Source organism: Physeter macrocephalus, chromosome 6, assembly GCF_002837175.3.
Source record: "Physeter macrocephalus isolate SW-GA chromosome 6, ASM283717v5, whole genome shotgun sequence".
Lineage (NCBI taxonomy): Eukaryota > Metazoa > Chordata > Mammalia > Artiodactyla > Physeteridae > Physeter > Physeter macrocephalus.
Window position 1 is genome coordinate 62,250,547 of NC_041219.1, and position 22,834 is coordinate 62,273,380.

At 47.2% G+C, this 22,834-nt stretch overlaps 1 protein-coding gene across 1 annotated transcript in view; it reads right to left on the minus strand.

Moving 5' to 3' along the window:
- GRIN2B (glutamate ionotropic receptor NMDA type subunit 2B) overlaps positions 1-22,834 on the minus strand; it is a 300,853-nt gene that overhangs the window by 37,631 nt on the left and 240,388 nt on the right. Inside the window, exons 4-8 of the mRNA XM_007125818.2 lie at positions 18,007-18,209; positions 17,098-17,269; positions 16,452-16,605; positions 13,525-13,650; positions 10,158-10,387 (exon numbers count right to left, since the gene is read on the minus strand). Of these exons, the coding sequence (XP_007125880.2) occupies positions 10,158-10,387; positions 13,525-13,650; positions 16,452-16,605; positions 17,098-17,269; positions 18,007-18,209 (885 nt within the window). The remainder of the gene's footprint in view (positions 1-10,157; positions 10,388-13,524; positions 13,651-16,451; positions 16,606-17,097; positions 17,270-18,006; positions 18,210-22,834) is intronic.

The window sequence follows — 22,834 nt, forward strand, 5'->3', positions numbered from 1 at the left end:
GATCCCACGTGCCGCGGAGCGGCTGGGCCCGTGAGCCATGGCCGCTGAGCCTGCGCGTCCGGAGCCTGTGCTCCGCAACGGGAGAGGCCACAGCAGTGAGAGGCCCACGTACCGCAAAAAATAAAAAAAATTAAAAAAAAAAATCTATCGCAAAGGGTGGGCATGAGTATTAAAGGAGACACAGATGTGAAGAGTCTGACAATAGGCACATAGTGTGTGTTCATTAAATAGTTCAATCATTGTTCACTAATAAGGGCCGAGGCGGCCGTGTGTCTGCAGGAACCCCAGGCGCTAACACCGGGCCAAGTGAAGCCAGCTCTTCCGGGACCTGCCCCTGAGCTGTTCTCCCCCGTTCTCTGGGGGCCTGGGGTGGGAGGCAGAGAGAAGGAGAAGCCAGAGGCAGGCAGCAGCCACCTCGTGGTGCCGTGGTGAGCCGGCATTGACGCTCTCTTGACAAGGCCGCTGTGCAGCGCAGACTCTCCTCCCGGTTAGGGAAGTTCACGGGTTCCCCGAGCGCCTCTCGGTGAGCAACTTGGTCTCGCTCCCCGAAGGCAGCTGCTTGTCTACAGCAATCCCTCCGGCTCCCGCGGTGGCTGCCACCCCTCCCATGTATCTCTGGATGGGCAGCTGCCTCGTCCTGAGCAGGAAGCCCAGTGGGCAGGTTCCTTTAAAATCACCTCCCTCCACTCCCGGCCCGGACTGGCCCCCTCCTTCCCGGGTGGCCTGATGTGGACTTGAGGGGTGCAGACCTGGCCTGCCGTGGGGGGGAACCTGGCCCACCCACCGGGCCGCTGGCCAAGACCTGTCACCTGGGTCTTCTCAGGTTTGGGGCAAATGCCAGCCCCTCCCCCATTCTACCGCAGGGGGCGAATCCCAAGCTCTCGCAGCGACCCCCTCAAAGCCCCTTCAGTAGGTCTGAGGGGTGGGAGAAAAGTGGAGGGGGGAACAGCCCTCCAATAACTTCCCCCCAGAGTAGTTTCCCTTCTCAACCCTTTTCAGATGTCTGGTTTCCTGGCTGCGTCCTGGCAGGTCCTGCTCAGGCGGCAGCTTTTGCCACCTGGCCTTTCATTTCCAGCTGGATGGACAGAGCCCTGTTTCGTTTGAAAGGGTTCCCTCAGTGACTCTGATATCAAGACTTGGCCCTAACCCACCCCTTCCTGGGCGTCCCCAACACAGACAGGTCTACATGCACAGACTAATCCTATAACGCTTACAGAGAGGACCCAGAACCCCGATTTTCCTCCTCCTGACTCTGCTTCCTGAAAGTCTAAGCTGCCTGCGCCTCGGGGACCCACCATGTGGGCAACTCTCCGGGCCACGCTGGCCTGGAGCCACTGCCCTTGACGCTCTGAATCTGATCTGCCCAAACAGGGGAGAAGAAATGTCTGAGGCTATGGTGCCTGTAGAGCGTGAGCCGTCTCTCCTTGGCTCTCTGTGACCCTCGCTGGAAAGGAAACCTTGACATGAACTGGAGAAGAAATGGCTGGGCCTCCCCAGCCTCAGGCTCTCTCCGCCACCACCCTCACCCGGCTCCGAACACCCCTTTCCCTACCTTCCTGGCCCTAGCACATGCCCAGCTAGCCCGGCTATGCAGAAGGCTTCCCACAATATAACAGACTGCACGTGGGCCACTGAGGCCCTTGCCCACTTCTCTTGCCACCATTACGGGGTGGAGGGTGTACTGGAAGCGCCAAAAGACCAAAATAAAGGCCCGGAGCCGGCCCGGGCCACAGTCTGCACTGTGAATACAATTCTGACATCTCTAAAACTTGATTCAGTTTCGGCCTGATGCCTTTGGCCGCATATAAATGTTCACGGCTGCATTAATGTGTCTCAAAGGACTTGAACTTCGTTGCCCAGAAGTGAAACACTAAATCTTAATAAATCCTCAAAACACAAGCTAAGATTTCATCAGCCTGTAAAAGCCCCCTTTACGGAAACATTTATTTCTAATTTTTGTTTTTAACCAGAGAGAAAAGGATGGTGAGGAACTCTCTTATTTTTCTTGGACCTCTATAAACTTCGGAATAAAAAAACTGTTTTCAACCGTTGGCTAAATGCAACGGCTCACTTCTCTCAGAACCAGAGACTTGACCATAAGTAGATTCGAACTTCTATGGGATTCCCCAGGGCCGCTGCGCTCTTCCCAACCTGGAAGAGATGGCCTGACCAGAGAGGTCCCGTATGGAAGCCACACAGATAAATTCAAGGACCTGACCAGTTCAGAGACGCGCTCACTATTTTCTCCCACTCTCAGCGCACCCAAAGCTTGAGTACTGCACTTGGTGGTACACGCTTTGAGTTTTGTTAATAAAATTGTTTGTTGTCTATTGCTGGCTTTCACTTGGGGGTCAATTCAGGTGGGGAAATTGTAAATTCATCCTCATGCTAATTTGTGTAGTAGCAATTTAAAAAAATGTCATGGCTCCAGGGAGGCATCTATCTCTCCAATACCTTGCACAGGACCACCTTTCTAAGAAGAGATATACAGAGCAGATCTAGCTTACGATTGGGTTCTGATGGTTTTTTTTCTTTTTTTCTTCCCTTCTTTCTCTTTCCTTCCTTCTCTTCTTCCTTCCTTCATTTCATTTTTGTTTCATTTCACAAAATGATGGTTCCACTATTATCAGCAGAATGAGACAAAGCTTTCTTCTTTTTTCAGGTAAAGACGTCCTTTCTCAGATCAACTCTGTAAAACGGAAGTTCCTATGGACATGGGAAACTTGCATTCCTTATGCAGCTTTGTTAAGCGTCAAGTTCCTAATTACCCAGTTATCCTGTTATCTTTATGTCGTTTTGGAGGATGGAGATATATAAGTATCTATACACACATATGCACACACATACATGCATATGTGAGTGTGCACTCCTATGTAACAGGGAAGATACATTCATCTCCGTGATGAGAGAGGACACCTGTTTGCCTTCGATGAGCAAAACATCACCTGTACCTGATGATCAAACAACACCCCTTGCAGTCCCGTGATACGAACAGCACAGCGAAATCCAGAACATAAGAGGGCTGCATTAATAACATTTTCCCCAGAAGAGTTGTGAAAATGATACATCTTACAAAGACATGTCCTCAGTCCCCTTTGACAATGGCCTCCCTGCTCAGAGGTCTAGTAGAAGGCTGCGCGGGGAGTGTACACACAGATAATACGCTACATACTGGGAGAAGCTAACAGTAATCAGGCTCAAGGACAGAGCAAAAGGGAGCACACAGTGACACGCGGGGTTTTTATTGTCTCCTTAAAATTAACCAGCAGGGAGAAGACTCCCTCTGGGTGTAAACCATGTCCCTGCAAATCTTCAGGGTGACGTAGATCTGTTCTTCCAAGCAGAGGAGATTAGTGGGAAGAGGAACTGAACTGGATTCTGCTGTAAGAAATACCCGCTCTGGAAGGACGGGGCTGGGTGGTTGACAAGAGCAGGTGAATAGGGGCACCAGGGTTTAAGGGGGGCAAGCCCCTGAGAGTGCAGGTTACAGGAGGGCCACGGAGGCCCCGTGTTTGTTTCCTGTGGCTGCCATAACAAACCACTGGTGGCTTAAAACAATACACATTTATTCTCACACGTTCTGGAGGCCAGGAGTCCAAAATCAAGGTGTCAGCAGGACTGCGCTCCCTCCAGAAGCTCTAGGGGAGCATCCACTCCTTGTCTCTCCTAACTTCTGGTGGTTCCAGGTGTTTCTGCGGCCGCCACACTCTCGTCTCTGCCTCTTACTTCTCCTGGTCTCCTCTTCTGCGTCAGCTCTCTCTCTGCCTTTCTCTCGTAAGGACACTTGTCATTGGCTTTAGCAGCAATCCAGGACGGTCATAACCGGAGATGCTCAACTTAATTACATCTGCAAAGATCTTTCTTTTCCAAATAAGGTCACCACTCACAGGTTCCAGGGATTAGGATGTGGACGTTATCTTTTGGGGGACCACCGTTCAACCCCTAGAAGCCCCAACAGTATAGCAGAGGTGGGAGGTGAGGTATCCTGTGTGGGAAGTCACAGAAGGTCAGGAAGCAGGTGATCATTCAAGGAGAGGAGGGCGGAGTGAGGCCTGATGCTATAAAGGGGACACAAGAAGGAGAGAAAGGGGACCCTGGGGCTCCCTCGGGAGCTCAGCAATCTACACGGGGACACCTGTATCCCTGGACCGGGAGGGTGACCGCTGCTAAGCCCTACTGGATGCCTCAGTCAAGGCAGCCAGTCAAGAATGGACTCGGGAATTAGAGTTCAAGGGGGCCAGCTAGGGGCCATAAGTAGCCCCGTTCTCAAAGAAGCCTAGAGAAGTGGTGAGAGCTGACCCTAAGCAACAGAGTTGGGCTGCTTGAGCCCCAGGGCTTTGTTCTGGATGCATCTGGATGGAGGCCGCCCTGGCAGGAATGAGTGGGTTCAGTACTTGGGGTGGTGGTCCATGCATGGTGTCAGATTGGTTCAGCTAATTAGGAGACAAAGGGGCACGTGTCCCTTCTCCCACCCACGTGTGTCCTGTACCCCGGTCAGTCCCAGGGTTTGGGGAGTTTTCTTCTCTTGTTCCTTCCTCCAGAACTGCTCTTGACCAGCTGTAACAAAAGGACCAGGTGCCCGACAGCTCCAAGGGACTCCATGTAATAAATCACACCCTTTTTTTGCTCAGCTACCTGGAGGCCCAGCCCAGGCCCTCATTTCTAGGTCCCCGGCTAGTTGGTCATTGCTGCTGCTTTCCCCGGTGAGCTACTTTTAGCTCACTATTCCATGACCTGACCAAGACGGTCTGGGCCAGGACCAGGGTGTGACAGATCAGGCTTGAGGTCAGCTGTCTCCCACTGGCTTCTGGCCTAAAGTTAATAGGGCAAGGAAGTACCATCTGTACAGTGGCAAGTTAAGGCCCATTTCCTCACCCATGCTCCAATGCCATCTAAGCACCACACATCAGTGTAGCTGTGGTGTAAATACGCTTCTCCGCAGGCTGGTTTTCTTCCAGGATGCACGCTGACACATTTGTTTGCGTGCTGGTTTTAAAAGTCATACACTGCCTATCTGCCAAAAGGACATGAGACAGCTTCCAGACTCTATGGAACTTCTCAGAAACTCAGAAGAATCATTATCTAGAAAAGCTATGGGGTTCTTACTTAGTTTTGAGAAGGCTATCCTGATTGCACCTTCAATGTTGCAGGGGAAGATGTCTGCCCTCATTAACCAGATAAACACCTTTTGACATTTAAATTTCATAAAGTTCCTGTAGTTCCTTGAGGAGAAGAACAGCAAAATACAATGCGGGCATATGTCACACTGGTGGCAGGAATGTGTAAGGAAGGACGCAGCTTTGGGAGCCCCCCGGCCGGACGGCAGCCCCTAGTGACCTCGGCAGCCTCTGCCTCCCTGCAGGCTTCCTTCACCCCCTGAACCTATCACTGACGCTTCTCTGTCCTGCTGCCACCCCTCTGCCACCCTCCAACAGTGGCTTAAAGCTCACGGTCACAATAGGCCCAGCCTATAAAGTCCCTTTGTGGGCCATTCGCCTGCCCAGGTCCAGGAAAGCACCACCGTTCTCTGTTGAAAGGAACGCCCCTGAAAGACTTATTAAATAAAGGGCAAATGTTAAAATACTATCTAATTATTTTGGATCAGTTAATCAGATAGCTCCTCTTTAACAGAGGAAAAGGATCTCACTTGTTAAGCTTCGGGAAGGTAGATGGGAAGGCTAGGAAGAAAGAGGATTAACTGGAAAGAGCACTGGCATCTGAACACGGCGGCACACTGTTGAGGGGCTGTTAGCCAGCCAGGAACATCAGAAGAGCAAATGACTTAACCTCTCCAAGCTTCAATCTCCTCATCTACAAATGAAGGTATTATTATAAAAGCACCATTACATAAGATAATCTATGTAATGGATTTGGCATTACGCCTGGCTCCCGAGAGCTGAAAAAAATGTTTGCAGAGATATCAGTGTTGAAGTCATATTAATAATAATGATAACTGCTATTATTATTATCGGTACTAGCAGTAGAGGTAGTAATAGCGGTCTTGGCAGTGGTAGTGTATGGTGACCTGAGAAGGGTTAGGCTAAGTGGAACCAAAACTGAAGGTCATTGAATGAGAGGGTAGGAGGTTCAATGAGGAAGTGGGTGGGGTGCAGGGGTGTCAATACCAATCCTTAGCTGTGTCATAACTTTGTCTGGGATTCACTACAAGGGAGACATCCTGGCAAAATGATTTTTAAAGCCAAACACACAGGAACTCAAACCCTGGCTCTGTCACCTGATAATGTGTGACTTTAGGGAATCACGAAACTTCCCAGAGTCTCAGTGTCCTTATTTGTAAAATGGGAATAATCATACCTGACGAAGATTATTCATATAACATATATGTAAATACGTAATGTATCCAGTGCCCGGAAAATATGTCTCCTGTTTGCCCGGCCAAACTCTCCTCCATACTGTGGTTGGCCGACTGCGAAATGAGAAATCCATCTGGATAGCCGAGAATATGAGAATGAGCATTGTGGGCTCTTTGTTAAGAGAAGAAAGATGACGGGCTTCCCTGGTGGCGCAGTGGTTGAGCGTCCGCCTGCCGATGCAGGGGACGCGGGTTCGTGCCCCGGTCCGGGAGGATCCCACGTGTCGCCCGCCAAAAAAAAAAAAAGAGAGAAGAAAGATGTCACCAGCTTCCTTATATCCTCCTCCCACTGGGAGAGCTGATGGAATGTACAGTAGGGCTGCTGAATGTTAGAACTTGCACCCGTATTTAGTTACAGCATGTAGTGGAATAATTCTGAATTCAATGATGTAATGTGCTATTGCAAGATGGAAGCCATCCAATAAAAAAGGAGCCCCCAAATAGGATTTCGTGGAAATTTAACTCTGAATGTTCTGACTTTGTACCTTAACATAAATGAGATCTGGGAACATTTTCCTGCCATAAAATTGAAGATAATTTCTTAAAATATCTAAATCTAATGACTACAAATATCTCCCCATCATCACTCCAAAATATTTATCATTTGGTCTGAGTTACCTAGAAGATATGTCATCCGTGATAGTCAAAACAAGTTTAGAAACCCTTCTCCACTTTAAATGTTACCTTCCTTGATGAAAATTTAATTACACTGAAAAGAGAGTCTTCAAAATCACCTCATTTCTGTGCTCAGTGTTATCGTTTTGAAGACTTTATTATTTTCTTTTGCTCAATTCACAGAATATACTTCCTCTCATGTAAAGTCATGCTCAAGACTTAGGCTTCTTTAGGTGTTCTGAAGTAAAACTAATAAGAATTTTGACACTTTAAGTGCACTTTCAGAAAACTCTCTGACTTATAATACTGTTCCCGACAGTGATCTGCAGTTGTATGTCATTGGTTACTTAAATGTTTTCTATACTTCTGTAAATTATGTTGACACTTTCTGGTCAGATGCTTACAGTTCACTATTTTGTCATTTGCAGAGTTCTGAAATGGATCAGATAATCCTTTTCAAACTGAACAGCTGTTAAAGGGTTCCTGCTCTCTTGCTGCTTTCTTTGCCTGTAATGCTTAGTCCACTGCTCTGTGCAAGAGACCCTTAAACTAGTATACCATCTCTCCCTCTCTCCCTATAGACTTTTTGTAGAAATGATAACCAAGTCATGGTCACTGCCCTTGTGAAGCTCACGGTCAAATAAGGGGAGATATGGACAGGCACACGTCTGTAGATTACAATGTGGGAGGCGAGTGCTATAATAAAGGTATGAATGATTGCCATGACAGAGGAGACAATGGCTAACTTCCCAGATGAGCCCAGATGAGAAGGCTTTACAGATAAAGGGATCTCTGATCCGTGTCTTGCAATTTCAGGAGGAGTTTGGTGAGTGAAGAAGGAAGGAGAAGAACACCCCGGGCAGATGCAGAGAGGCGTCCCTGGGAAGGATAAGGAGGCAAGGATGCCTGGAACACAGGATGCGAGAGTCTACGCCTCGGCTGATGAGACGGAATTATTGGTGCACACTGGGAATCATCTGTAAAAGCTCTGAGCGCCACGTCTGAAAAAAGTTGTCCTTATTCTGTAAGCAATGGAGCCACTCAAGTTCTCTAAGCAAAGATGGGATCCAACTTTTCAGAACATAACCAACGTAGTGTGGAGGACAGACAGGGGCAGAGCCTCTCTGTTCAAGCAGCCCAGAACAATATGTTCTTTCGATACCACAGAAGGGAAAACAATCTCCCTCCATCTCAATTATGCTTAGTGCAAGTAGAAAATCATTCAGTTGTTGCCGGATGGCCCTTGAGAGGATGGGAAACATAAATACAGTGTCCTAACCAATTCTCAGAGGAAACAAAACAAAACACTGTGATAATTGTGGTGGATCCCCTACTTAACAGCCCAGAGTCCCCGGAAGGGCTGTGGCCCACCATCCTTCGATCGTGTCATTTACTACATGGTGACACGGTCCCCCCACCCTCTGCATGGGGACATAATCCGCCACACCTCTGCCGCTCCCTCGTGTGAGGATATGGTCCTCCGTACCCCTGACAGATCCACACGTGGGGACACGGTCTGTCACGCTTCTGCCACATTCGTGTCTTAGGGTGGCCGTGGCCCACCTCAGCTCCGCCACATCCAAGTACGGAGCCCTGGGAGATCAGCTGTTCTCAGCACCACGCCTGCCCAGGTCACAGAAATAGGCACAAAAAGTAGTTGCAGAAAGGGATGAAGGGAGAGGTCTAGCTCAGAGTTTCTGAGAGGATCAAAATGGTAAAGGAAGGATGCTGACAAAGGAACAAGGAGAGAGAGAAAGGTTTATAGTGAATTAAGTAATAGATGGATGAATATCTGAAGAAATGCATAATAAATCATGAGTTAGAAGAAAAGAAGTAAAAAAAAAAAAAGCTTAAAGATAAGGGAGAAGGAAATAGAAGAGAGGGAATGTTTTTAAAAGTAAGGAAGAAAAATAAAGTGAAAAGGAAGACAAACCAGAGAAAGAGCTAACCTAAAGAGGTGAACCTCGTGAGTGATCCATGTATGTGTGTGTGTGTGTGTGTGTGTGTATATATATATATATATATATATATATATATTTTTTTTTTTTCATTCCCTTAAGAAGCTGTTTATCTTCCTTATGCTTTTGAACGTCCTTGGTGAGTAGTGATGAGTAGATGGAGAAATCATAACTTGAGTCCCCAAAGAGAGTATCTCCTCCTTTTCCTTCTTCTCAAACCATTTGCTAAGTGTTTAAGGTTTTGTCTTGGGAAAAGTTGACCCATGTGATAAAGCATTAACTACATGTGACCTATGTGGTCTAAACACACATCTGTCTATATCACATAGTTTCATCCTGGGGGAAGAGGTGGGAAGTCACATTTTCTAAATCTTAAGGAAACGGAGAAGAGGAGACATTGTACGTGAAAGTCTCCGGAGCGATATGGGGTATCCAGGGGCTCTCCTGGGCACTGCAGGAAGGTAGCCGCTAGTACTGCGGTTGGACCAGAGCTCCCACGGAACCTGTGTTGCTTCCAGCAGACCTAGAGAGTCACATGTACTGAGCCTGGGTTTTACACATCCTCACCCAGAAAACATGGCAACCAGCAGACACTTAACTTCCCTTCCTCTCTTCACGGCCACAGGCCAGCAGGGAGGCCTGCGGTTGGTATGGGGACAGCCCATTCGTTGGCACCCCCCGATCCAGTTAAATAGCAGCTACTTTTCTTCAGGACACAATGAGAACAACCCTTCTCGACTCTGGGCACCCACGAGTGTGCAGAGGGACAAAGGGGGAGCGTGCAGGCGAACAGCCCTGGGAGGAAAATGAAGGCCGTGATGGGCCGGCACCCTCGGCGTGGGGGCGCGGGGCGGCCCTCTAATAACAGCCCCAATGCACGGCCTTGTGCCGCTGACAGGCCACCTGAGCGTCCCAGACAAGAGGAACCGTGTGCTCAGAAAACCGCGAACACACCAAGCCCCTCATTTGCAGCCCAGGGCGCGCTGGTGACAACCTTTCACAAATGAGAAGGCGAACGGGAAGTAATAGTATTTCGGTGGGGAAACTGAACTCCGCTCCCGTGTCCCAGTTTCAGGAGCCATAAGGAAGAACGGTCGATTCTAAAGATGTAGGAAATTAACAGGTCCGTGAGAGCTCTGAGTATGGCTCAGTCCCCCCGCCCCACCTCAGGGACTGGGGGAAAGATGGGAGGTTTCAAACGGTGCTCCTACCTTTTTGTCACTCAGGCCGGAAACCTGGTCCACATACTCCTCTTGGATCATGAAGGCAGCTAAGTTGGCAGTGTAGCTGGCCAGGAAGATGACAGCAAAGAAGGCCCACACCGACACCATGATCTTGGAGGTGGTGCCCTTTGGGTTCTGCACGGGGACGGAGTTGTTAAACACCAGACCCCACAGTAACCAAATAGCTTTGCCGATGGTGAAAGATGGGCCACCCGGCTCTGGCAGGACAAAAAGACAAGGACAGAAGGTTAAGACAGAGTCACTGGTTCTATTTAAACTTACAAGTACATAGAGCTGGTAAGTTCCTGTTCAGAGCAGGAAACCCGCCAGCGATGCCCCAGCCCTAAAGCTACCCTTAGGTAGCTCTTTCAGTTGAGAGCTTGTGTCTCTCTTCTCCTGGGACCCACAGGAAGGTGGAAGAGAAAAACCAGAGGCCTGGGGTGTGTGCGGGCTCTTACTCCAACCAATGATCATGACTCAGCCAGGGCTCAGCCGGAGCCAGCTTCTTGCCCTGATGGATGTAAGACCCTTAAGAGCCCAGCAAGACTGAGTAACGAAGGCAACCATCCCACTTTGGTCACACTTGCATCCTCATGCCCATGTTCCCCAAATTTATATTTGTAGCTACCGAGAAAGCATTTCAATTTCAAAGAAGGTCAGCAAGAACCTTGTGGGGTCTGTTTCTCCCACTAGTCACAGATCTCCTCCAATTTTATTCACGGATGCCGCTTTGAATGCAGTTGATCCTGATTCTTCTGTGGCTTCCAGCTCTTAGCACTCAATGTTTTGAAGGCAGCCTTGACCTCACTCCAGTGCCAACACCTCCCATCTGGTTCCCTCCAGCAGCGCCTGCCTTCCGTGTAAAAGAATACCAGGTGGCCCAGAGAGTCTGCCAGAGATCCCTGGCTTGGCCACATGTATCTGAGGGTGGAAAGGCAGGCTGCCTTTGTCTTCCACCCAGCCTGCACACAGATCACACGGGGCTTCTGCCCACGTACTTATTGTGACCTCTCTGCTTTCTCTGCCTGGCGATGGTGAAATCTTGCCTGCTGTCTGGGTCTGCACGCAGCCCCTCCGCTGCAGAAACGAACATCTGCCTGCACAGTTTTCCAGCACATTAGCACAGGTGTTTCGATGCTATCTGTGATCCTGAGAGCATCTGCTCAGCCACCTAAATCATCAGTGACTACACATGTCAAGCCTAAGATCTAACTGTGCACACACATCTGTGCGAGTAGACCTTATTTCATGGAACAGATGCATACCTAAAAAACTGTTTATAAATCAAAGTTTTGTGCATTGTAAAATGCCCCAAGGAGACTCGATAGTTAAAGCGGCCCCATGTTGAATTCTTTGGCGAAGTCAAGCATCCTTTGGTAAAGTGAGTAATCGTAAGCCCTTGCTCTGATTTTTGTGTCTGAATTTTTGCCTCTGATTTTCTGTGCGGGGTCGGGGAGGGTGAACGCTAGCTCCGCTTCTTGACATTGTCAACATGGGTGTGTACTCTTGTGCTTCTCGGATGTCTCACTTGTTACTAATGCCCACCGGGATGAGGAGTAGTCGTGGCTTTTGGATGACCCTTTGGCACAGGCAGGCAGGCAGCCCCCGACCATCCCGTATTGTGGAGGCGGCCACGTGTCCGCCCCAGAAGGCACACCCCACGTGAGGAGGTAGGTCTACACCTGGAAATACCTCAGTGCAGGGGTGGCTCATAGCCTGGACTGTGAATTCAGCGGAAGCACAAGGGCAGCTCTGACAAAATACTGACACGCCATCCCCAGAGATGCGCTTACTAAATCGGGGTGAGGTGCGGTGGTTACTGTGACATGCAGCCAAGGTAGAGAACCACTGTTTTGAAAGATACAATGGTTCAAGTCCCGCTCTGGACTTAGTGAATCAGAACATTAGAATATGAGGTCTATGCATCTTTGTCTTTTAAGTGCCCCGTAGGTAATTCTCATGTGTAGCTGGGGTTAAGAATCTTTCCTCTTTGACGCATAATTCCAGGATAAAGCTCACATGGTGGATGGGAGAAGACTCAGAGAAGGCATAGTATTTCCTAATCCCGGTGTTCTCGGGAAGTTTTAGAAGAGATATCTATAAGGACCCCTTGGCCCCCCTTCAGAAATCTAGTAAACTTTTTGTGAAGTCTCATAAATGCCTCAAACACATGGGTAGCCCTCCCATCTCTGGACCCTCCTAGCCAGGAAGACGGACCACCCCCAAGAGTAGCTGTGGGGGAGAATTGTTATCTCCCAGCCATTTTATTTCAAATACCCAACTCCTCTACCTCCTGGCGGAGAGATGTGAGCCGGGGACACATGCTTTGGGGATCTTGTACCTCAGAGGTTATCCTTTGGCTGTGGAGAGCTGTTTCAGCCACAACTACCCTGCACGTACCCTGGGGTAACCTGTTTCTTCTTACTCTTGATACATGTGTCTAATCTGCCTTGTTAGCGCATCTGATCGGACAGACTGCTCACAGCCTAAGGTTATCAAAAGAGTTTCCTCTGACATGTTTATGTTACACGTTTCTGCTGCCAGCTTTGATCTCACTTGCTTAGGGGTGGAACTGGGCTTGGGGTCAGGCTTGAGGCAGGGAGGGGACATACAGATTCAAACTAACATCTAAATTGGGGTCTTTGTGTGTGTGCGTGTGTGTGTGTTTGCTTCTTGTTGTTTATTTGCTTTAATAATGGGAAATGATCAGGAAGTTTTGGAATCTACACAAGTTTTTGTTACGGGGTTCAGTCACACAGCCTAGAAGATAGGTAATAATAGAAGAAAGATAAAAGTTTTCACATCATGCTCTACTAAGTTTGGGCTACTTAACAGCATGGCTACATGTGCATAAAACTTAAAAGACTAGAAGTACATATACCATATGTGAACAGATATTATTTCTTGCTGCTAAACTTACGGGTGATTATTTTTAGTTTTATCTAATGCGTTTGCAAATCTTTCATAAATTCCACAATAAACTTTAAAAGTCAGGATAAAGCTCCACTCTTCCCCAACGAACAGAGGAGGAGAATGTTACAAGTGCATCAGTCACTATTTTTGAGGTATATTACTTTCCTATGAATTAGTCTTCTACTTACTTCTCAAGTTAAGGAACGATGGTAATCCCAATTGTCACTGTACATTTAGAAATTAACATTTTCTGAACCCCAAGGTAAAATGAAAAACCATAGCACTGATTAGAACCCCTTAATCGGGGTCTTTCTAACGAGTCACCAAGGTGGAGACCTTGAAGACGGAGGGTCAGGGCGGCGGCAGGCAGCAGGTGAGGGCCGCAGAGATTCTGGGCCGAGAACTAGAGAAAGGCAGAAGCGACGGTTACGGCCGGCCTTACCTCTGCCGTCGGCGAGGCACCTGTTGTACCCCACAGGGCTGAAGTACTCGAAGACAAAGACGGCCACGGCGGAGACGAGAAGCAGCATCACGAACATCATGACCCACACGTCGGCGCTGAACGGCTCTGCGGAAGCGAGACATCGGTGCTCAGGGTTAACGCGGAGAACAGGCAGGCCCTGATCAATTCGCACGCTCATTCGCTCACGCGACTCCTGCCTTGCGGGGAACGAGCCACAGGTGTGTGCGTCCCTTCAGAAAGCCAGGGCCTGGCTTAGGGAGGAAGGAGTAAGAGGCTGCGTTTGAGCGTCTCCATCGCCCTGATGCGCGAGTCGAAGCTTATTTTCTTTCAAACATATGAGAAGGACGGCCTCTTGCCCATCCTTTTTGAGACTCTACAGATAGTTTCTGCCACGACTGGACCAATATCTGGGTCTTTTGGAAAACAGGGGAACTAGAATAACTACTAGACGTGGGTAAGTGAGTCGTGTTGGACCGGCTCTTGGTATACGCTCCTACTATAGGCCACACCCCACAGCTGGACCCGGGAAGGTTTTCACCAATGCTTCCGAGCCTTGAGGCCAAGTTCTTTCTCAACAAACTTGGTTACTCTTTGTGGCTTGAACTGGTTCAGTAATAATCAGGCACAATGAATAACTCCCTTGCCCCCCTGCTTCACTTCTCTTAAACTTTTCAGCCTAGATTTGCTTTTTCAACCTGGTTTGACGTGGTATATTTTATTAGACATCATTAGTGTAGGAGAATACGTCAATGTTAAAAAAAAAATCCATCCACATTAAATATCAGTGTCTACAGCACTGGGAATTTAGCAAATGACAGGGGACATGATAATTAACAACACAACCTCAATCTAGTCCCTATTTCCAGGTGACAAGGTTGACGGGACAAGAACAGGCAAGAGAGTAAGAACGTTCTACATATGCTTTCTTTAACTTTTTAAAATCATTTTTGCTGACTCTCTTCCAGTTGATCTAAATCTCTCTGGCTCAGAGGTGTCCAGAAATTGAATACTGAATTCCAGGAGCCCTCTCTCTGGAGGCCTGTAAAAAGGGACAATCACTCTTCGGTCCCATAATACAGTGCTTCCTCAATTGTGCCTCAAAATAGTTCTGGCCTTTTTAGCTGTCACATCACACCGTAAATTCAGAACTAAGTGAATTAACATGCTGTTTCCTCCTCTTCCAAATCATTAATAAAGATGAAATTGAAAAGGGGGGGAAATGGGCTGAAAATTAGAAAATATTTCCTTATTTTGAAACCTACTTTACTTTTGAACTCCCAAGGGAATTACAAAAGCCCGGTCACTTAATTAATTTAAAAGGGACCTTGATAAGGCACACACCGACTGTGAAATGCAAAACCTTTCGGTGGCAGCCGGAGATGCGAGGGTGGAAGGTACGACTCAAAGCCTCTGTACGGTGGAATCTCAGAGACCCTCTCCTCCTTGGGTCTGACGGATTGGAATCCTACTCTGATCCCAGTTTGTCCAAGATTAGGAAATAACTGAGTAAAAGCACTGTCTCTATGCTTTCTTTCCCCCCTTTAAGCCCAGAGCAACTTTTGGTACACAAAATACAAAAAAATATTTGTGTTGGTCTATATAGTTTAGAAAGTACTTTCACCACGTAGTTTCTACTATCCTTTAATGGCCCTTTCATTATGGATTATTATATCTATTTTACAGAGCAGTAAACTAAGACTTAAGAGGTCCCAGCCCTTTCTAAGTTCATACTCAGAAGGTGGCAGAGCCAGGTTATGAACAGAAGGCCTCTGAAGGCAAAGGTCTGTGCTTTTCCATTTTATATCACATCTTAGTCTTGGCCCACTGCACTGTTTCCTGATTTTAGGAGTCGAGCTCTGCAATGCCCCCATGTGTACTAAAACGCAGGCTGCAAGGGCAGCCACATCTGGGCTTCAATCCTGGACCTGCTCCTTACTAGCTGAGAGACGGCTGGAAATTGCATAACCTAGGATTAGTTTCCTAAGCCATAAACTGGGTATTATAGTAGTGGCAATGAAGTAATATAATCAAAGTTTGTACAACGATGCCTGGGCCTTCACATAGCAAGTGTTCAATTAAAAAAAGTGTTGGTATCCTTTAGAGAGACTGTGACTGGTCCAAGGGCTTTCAGCTTGTTTATGACCAAACCAGCTTCCTATCTCCTAGCCCAGTGGCCTGTTTTCAAGGTGACATTTTAGTTTCCAATCCCTTGCTCTCACAGCCCCTGCCAAAAATATGGGGTATGAGCTCACAAAAGACCTCATCTAATTGAAATCTTGGCCTCATCTCACCCAGTCTTATATCATATGGAAGGCTTGGACACATAAGTAATGCTGGAGAGTGAGGTACAGGTTCTACGGGGAAAGATGGGGTCAGTGGGCGGGAGAATCAGAGCGGCTTTATCTGGCAAAGCCTCCAAAAATTCACGTGAAAACAGAAAACCTTTTTTTTTTTGGTAGCACTGAGCTCCACTCTTGAAGCTAATTCGAAACTAACAGGTATTTGAATGATATCCAGAATTAGACATTATTAAAGCAGGAAGCAGCTTCAGAGATCAGCTAGTCGAAATGCCTTCTTCTGTGGATGAGGAGACTGGGTCCCAGGATGGAGCAAGTTTGTTCAAGGTCAAATGCAGGAGTGAGACTCAGGTAGGACCCCTGGTTACCAGTCCTGTACTGTTTTCTTACCGGGTACCATGCCTTCCTATTTTTGAGGGTATTCTTCAGTTTTCATGTTGGAGAATGATCAATTCTGAGGTCCCCAAAATGAAATCCCTGGCTGGGGGAAGCTCCTGAAAAATCAGCTCCTGGCTGAGCGAGCCTGGCCACGAGCTCCTGCACCTGTTCCTCATTCTCTCTACCTGTCCCTGTGTCCACATCCTTCACGCCTGCAAGCCCATCACTCACCTAAGAAGGCAGAAGGTGAGACGGTCCCATTGCTGCGTGACACCATGACACTGATGCCAGTCTCTATGAAGGGCACGGAGAAGTCGACCACCTCCGATCGCTCCTCGTTGATGGTCAGCGACCCCACTGCCATGTAGGCCCTCTTCATGACCACCTGGGGAGAAAGACGCAAGGCTCCAGTTAGCGCATCCAGGAAGGCAAGGGGCCACCATGCAGGAAATATCTGGGGCCCTACAGTGCTTTCCTTTGTATGGTGGGAACAGTACACTTCATTTACAGCCTTCCCTTGGTATCTGCGGGGGATTGGTTCCTGGACCCGCCGTGGATACCAACACCTGAGGACGCTTAAGTCCCAAAGTCAGCCCTTCTTATCCGCGGATTCCACCGACTGAAGATTGTAGACACAGTACAGGATCCGCGGTTGGCTGAATCCACAGATGCAAAACCCACAGGTAAGGAGGGCCGACCATACATTTATTGAGAAAAATCTGCTCATAAATGGACCACATAGTTCAAACCCATGCTGTTCAAGAGTCAGCTGTACTATTTTATACTTTCTAAAATTTATAAAATGAGCGTTTTTAAAATATTTAAATGAAACAAAATAAATGAAACACGGAAATGCCCCTTAATTCCTGACACTTACCTCTCCAATCATACCATTCCAGGTTCCATTGATTTTCTTCCCATGCTTGCCATTGGTGACCAGATAAAGATCATAGGTGAACTTCACAGATTTAGAAATTTTCTTAAGGATGTCAATACAGAACCCCTTGCAGCATTTTTTGATGTAACCTGGCTCCTCATCTGTTTTATTTCTAACCAGGTAAAGAAACAAAAAACAAAAACAAGGCTTTTATACGAGAGGCAAAATATTACCCTTGCCAACCACAAAGCAGGCCCTCCTTCACAGCTCAGCACAATTTATGTCAGGCCCGGGTGAGGGCATAAGTCAGACCACAGAACTGCAATCATCTCATTACCTCATCATATTGGACCATGTTTTCTCATAATTTTAAAAGCTCCTTTGAAGTATAATATATATCAGGAAAGTGCACGTATCCTAAGGGTTCAGCTGGATGAATTTTCATACACTGAACCCACCCATTTAACCAGAACCCAAATTCAGATACAGAAGAGTTACCAGCACCTTAGAGGCCTCTTGTTCTCCCTTCCAGGCCCTTCCCACCCTCACCAAAAAGAACCATTATCCTGACTTCTATCAGCAGAGATTAATTTTATCTATTTCGAAAAATGTTTCTAAAGACATGCTGGCCTCAGAAAACATCTTTCAACACCAATGTAAACTTAAATCTCCACGAACTTGAGGTCCTGGTCACTGAGACCACGCAAGGCCCCAGAAACGATAACATAGTTAGCAGTAATTCTCCCGGGTCATGATCCGGACGGGACCAGACGCCAGACCACGGGGCTGCCAGAAACTCCACTGCTCAACAGAAACGAAATTCAGACATGGTGCCCAATTCATTCTGTGCCCCGGATCCCAGCCGGGTGCTCACAGCTGGGGCAAATCTGACTTTCCCAGGCCACGTACTCAGAGATGATGCGCTTTTGGCAGGGCACCGTGTTCCTCATGCAAGTTCCACTCAGAGGGTCCACGCTTTCCACGATGACGAACGGGGCCTCCTCCAGCGTCACGATGCTCAGATGGTCATCCTCCTGCTCTTCCGTCTCAGGACACATTCGGGGCCACACGTAGTACTTCATCTGCAGGGACTTGTCTTTCCACTTCCCCACCTGCACAGGGATAAACAAGGACTCAGAAACCACTGGCAGAGACAGAGCTGCTTCTCCTGGCATCCCCTGGGAAGCTGTTAAACGAAGTCCAACGGTGCAGGCATTGTCCATTATAGAGACGAATCCCCCTTAGACCACATGCTCAGGATGAGACTACTGTGTCCAAATCTAAGAAAGGTAGGCTCTTCATCTACTCACCCACTTACCAAACATGTGCCCGGCGCTCTGCTAAACCTCGTGGCTTAAAGAAGCATCTTTCTGCCCTCTGTCAAGTTCACACTGAGTGAAGGAGTCAGAACTGTAAGCAAATGTTTACAGCACCGTGTGATAAGTGCTAAAACTGAAGCCCGTCTCAGTGCTGGGAGGAGGCCAGAGCTTCCTGCCTTCAGTGCCTATTGGTGTTTTCTCCTCAGCTGTAACGCGGAGCAGGACGGGGAGAACAGCAAATAGCTTTGGAAAGGTCAACAGAGCGACGGGAGCAAATGAGCCAGAAGGATGTGCTTTGGCTTGTGCCAGAGGTCTAGTGGGAAGCCACATGGAGAACTGGGTGGACCTGAATTGGAATAAAATGGTGAGTCAGGATGCAAGAACAGAGCACAGCTCGGCTGGGGAAGGGAGAGTGGTCGAGGGGGTGATGAACGTCACAGGTCAGCGTGGATACGCACCTGCTGGGCTGGGTGGGCGCCCCGGGGGGATCAGATCGGTCTCTCTGTGAGCTGCCACACGTGGCCACGTGGGCTGTGTGCCTCCGCTTCACGTACTCCAGTGTGACAGGCAGGTGCCCCTGGCATCATGCACGTGGTGGCCCTGCTGCTAATCATTGGGAGAAATGCGTGGGTTCCATTCTTTTTTAAAAGAGCCATTCGTTCCTGTTTTTATAATAGAATCTGCAAGCCTTGTTGGTAGGTTCTTGCTCTCACTCTGTCATTGAGTTTACTGAAGAAAGAGGGAACACCTTTTAACTCTCTATAACCAAACGTCTTCAGTTGTCACCAGGAATTACAGATGGCGAGTTCCTGCATTTTCTTTCCTCTATGCAGCGAAACAAACTCGTGGCACAGGTGAGGCGCCAGGACTACAAGACGACTTAATTTATGAACTACGAAAACCATCAAGGCGTGACAAATGGCCAGCAGGTCATGAATTTTCAAGCAAATGGCTTAGATTTCCATATTAATACAAAACCAAAATTCACTCCTTTGCTACTGCTTTTGTCTACACCTAAGTTTCTACCTAGTGCCTCCCTTGGTGTGGTTTACACCTCCCCCCAACCTGTCTGGTAGGCGTTGCCTACTTTCATGCCCAAATTAGGCCTGTACAGCCACCGCCTTTGTTCTCGTGCGTCACTATAACACGGGCAGTGGCTCGGTGGCCTGGGCTCTTTCGTGTGGCATTAACCCTGATGCTACTTTTCTTCCAAGTGTGTAGCCATATGTCACTTCTGTGTTCGGAATTATGCACTGAAGCAAACGTTTGCTTCCCTTTACATGTATAGTCTCTTCCGTACTGTGGGTCCTGATTTTGGTACAAGTCTATTTTTCTTCATATTACTCAGACTACTCATTTCTAAAACAAAAATGTCCAAATAGCTTCCCAGCCATGTGGAGCTCTTCATGTCTTCTGCCTGTGCTTTGGGGGAGGTGGGGCTTGGGGAAGGGAAGACCCAGCTGTGGGAGCCCATGACAATGGGTCATGTCCATCTCCAAGTGGCCCTAGTTACCCCAGTGGCCAAACTGATATTTTCTGCACGTTCCATTATGTGAAAAGGATTGGGAAGCCCTACGGTACCTATTTTTATTTTTTTCACTGCTATCATGTTCCCCCAGTAGTCTCTCTGAGTTTTTTTCTTTAATCCAAATGTATGCTCTTCCATCTTTACTGCTACTAGCTTAGCCCAGTCGTCCAGCAGCCCATCTTGGGATTACTGCAGGCAACTTCAAACTTCATATAAGGCTTCCCCTAGAGTCCACTGTGGACACTGCTGCCAGATGGCTCTTCTTAAAACATCGTTTCATCATATAATTTCTATTCAAAAATTTCAACAACTTCCCACCACCCTCAGGACTGTGTCCAAACTTCTCACCTAGATGGCCAAGATTTGTGCATTGAGCCTAATCTACCCTGATACAATTAACTTCACTATTTTGAAACATGCATCCTTTATTAAAGTCAGAAAAGGAAGTTGTCGGGTTTGGAAGTTAGCATAGGTTAATCAGGAACAGGTTTCGACAAGCTGGCTGTATTTTCTTTTCTGATAGTCTCCCTGTATCTGTGAAACAAAAACGCTGCAGACATAGCATGCTGGCAAAGTTTTTTCATGAAACTTGTGAACAAGAGGGAATATAAAATAGATCTTTGTATACTTGATAGATTTGAAAGGAGTCTAAAATCCATATCCAAAAAAAAAAAAAAGATTGTTTAACGAATTAACGCCAACACAGAGAAAGGTCTCTAGTGACATGTCGGGGACTGTTTTTAGAAGAGGCCTGTGTAGTGTTTCAGAAAACAAAAAAGAAGTCATGCTCACTAAACTGCAGATAACACAAACTAGAAAGGACAGAAGATATACTGCAATGCAGAATCAAGGTTGGAAGCCATATGAATTCACTGGAATAATGGACTGAACGAAATGGAATAAAATTCAACAGTATTTATACTTAATGTTTAGCATTTAGATTTTTTAAAAGCAACTGCACAATATTGAAAAGGAGATATTTCAAGGAACAGCAGTCTACACAAGCTATTGCAATGACAAATGGTATATTTACAAACTTACAGCGTCCAGCTCGCTGAGGGAGGGGAGGGTATGGATGACCCCACCCTGCTCTGTGTGCGTCATACCACAGCTGGAAAGCTTGGTTCTGGTCCTACAATCCTATGATCAACTGATTTTTATTTACTATCTCATCCTCATTTCCCCAGCAATAATCTGTTCACGAAGTCTCCTCCAGCACTCTTTCTTAACTTCCTGTCAAGATAGCTGGATCACATCCTTGCTTCACTTCGACATAATGCAACCAACATCAACTGCACATCAGTTCTGTGCCAGGCGCTGGGCTGCGTGCTAGAGAAAACAATACCAGGCAGCATTTACTAAGGGCTTAGTATGCGCTAAGCACCCAACACATCCAGGAATCTCATGCATCGTTAGACTGAGCTTGTGAGATGCAGGCTGTTATTTAATGTCTCATTTTGCAGGTGTGAACAGAGGGGTCTGATGACTTGCTCATGGTCTCAAGGTAAGTGAGCACAGTGTCTGGATCTGAAGCTGACCAGTCTGGCTCGAGAGCTTGGTTTCCCACCCAACATCCTGCATTGCTTCTCGGATAATAATGAAGGAGTGAGACACGGTCCCTGTCCTCCAAGGACAGTCCCCTGGGGAAAGACACTGTCTATTGACAGTAATATCAAGTGAGGCTTTGGTAATTACCCTAATAAAAGGTCTAAAAAATTCCTCGGATTCACAGTAGAAGTGACTACTTCTGAAAGGGTCAGGGAAAAGCTTGACTGGGACCCTTTTTTAAGCTGGGCCTTGAAATGGAAGTGATAGCTCAGTAGGTGAAGAGTGGTTTATCTGTTGAGGCAACAGCAAAGTTGCAGAGTCCTGCAGCTTCTCCATGGAAACACCAAGGATGGTCCTTCACGTGTGGGGAGAACTGGTCTAGCTTAGTTCTCTTCCCTAGAGACCTGCTCCCTCCAGACAGAAGATCTCTGTTACTCTTGACAGCCAGCTAGATCGTATAAATCTGTTCCCAACTCCTTGTTCGATGGCTTCAGGTTGGGAGTTTGAAACTGGTCGCGGGCACCATGAAATCAGGGCTGCCCCTGCCCACCCCTGCCCCCAGCAGTTAAACATTTACCAGCTCACCACTGCCCAGAATAACCAAATCACTCATTATTTCATGCTCTTTACTACCTTATTGAGTGACTTTTTAGATGTTTTGTCTCCTAAACGAAATTCTTTTTTTTTGATTCATTTCTTATCCTTTTAATATATGTGGGATAGGAAGTTGTTTTGTTTTTTTTTTTGCCTCACCCCAAGGCATGTGGGATCTTAGTTCCCCGACCAGAGATCGAACCCACGCCCCCTGCACTGGGACCACAGAATCTTAACCCCTGGACTGCCAGGGAAGTCCATCCTAAACTAAATTCTGAATGTGTCTCTAAGTATTTCTCTGAGTGCAGACAAATATCTATAATTCTCTGAGCCTCAGTTTCCACATCTGTAAAATAGGGAGTGATTGCTAGGTGTCTTCTACATAATTTTATGATCTTTAGGACACAGGCTCCCTACTACATTTCCATCTGATGAGAGTGCAGTAAAAAGGTGTTCTTAGTGGTTATTTCCTAAAGGAGGGAAGTATCTTCTGATCTGATTCTACAAAAGATTAGCTTGTCTCAAAGTCTTGATTCTTTTTTTGTTTTGTTTTGTTTTGTTTCTTCAAGGATGATGACAGTGAGAAAGAAAGTTAACAAATTCCTTCAGGACTGAAAGGAGAAACAGGTTTGAAAAAAACCCAACACAACTCTGCTATGAATATCAGATTTGCAATGCCACCACACAGTGCTTATGTTAAAGAATGTGTTTCGTTACCACAAATTAATTACTTCAACTTCTTGTGAAG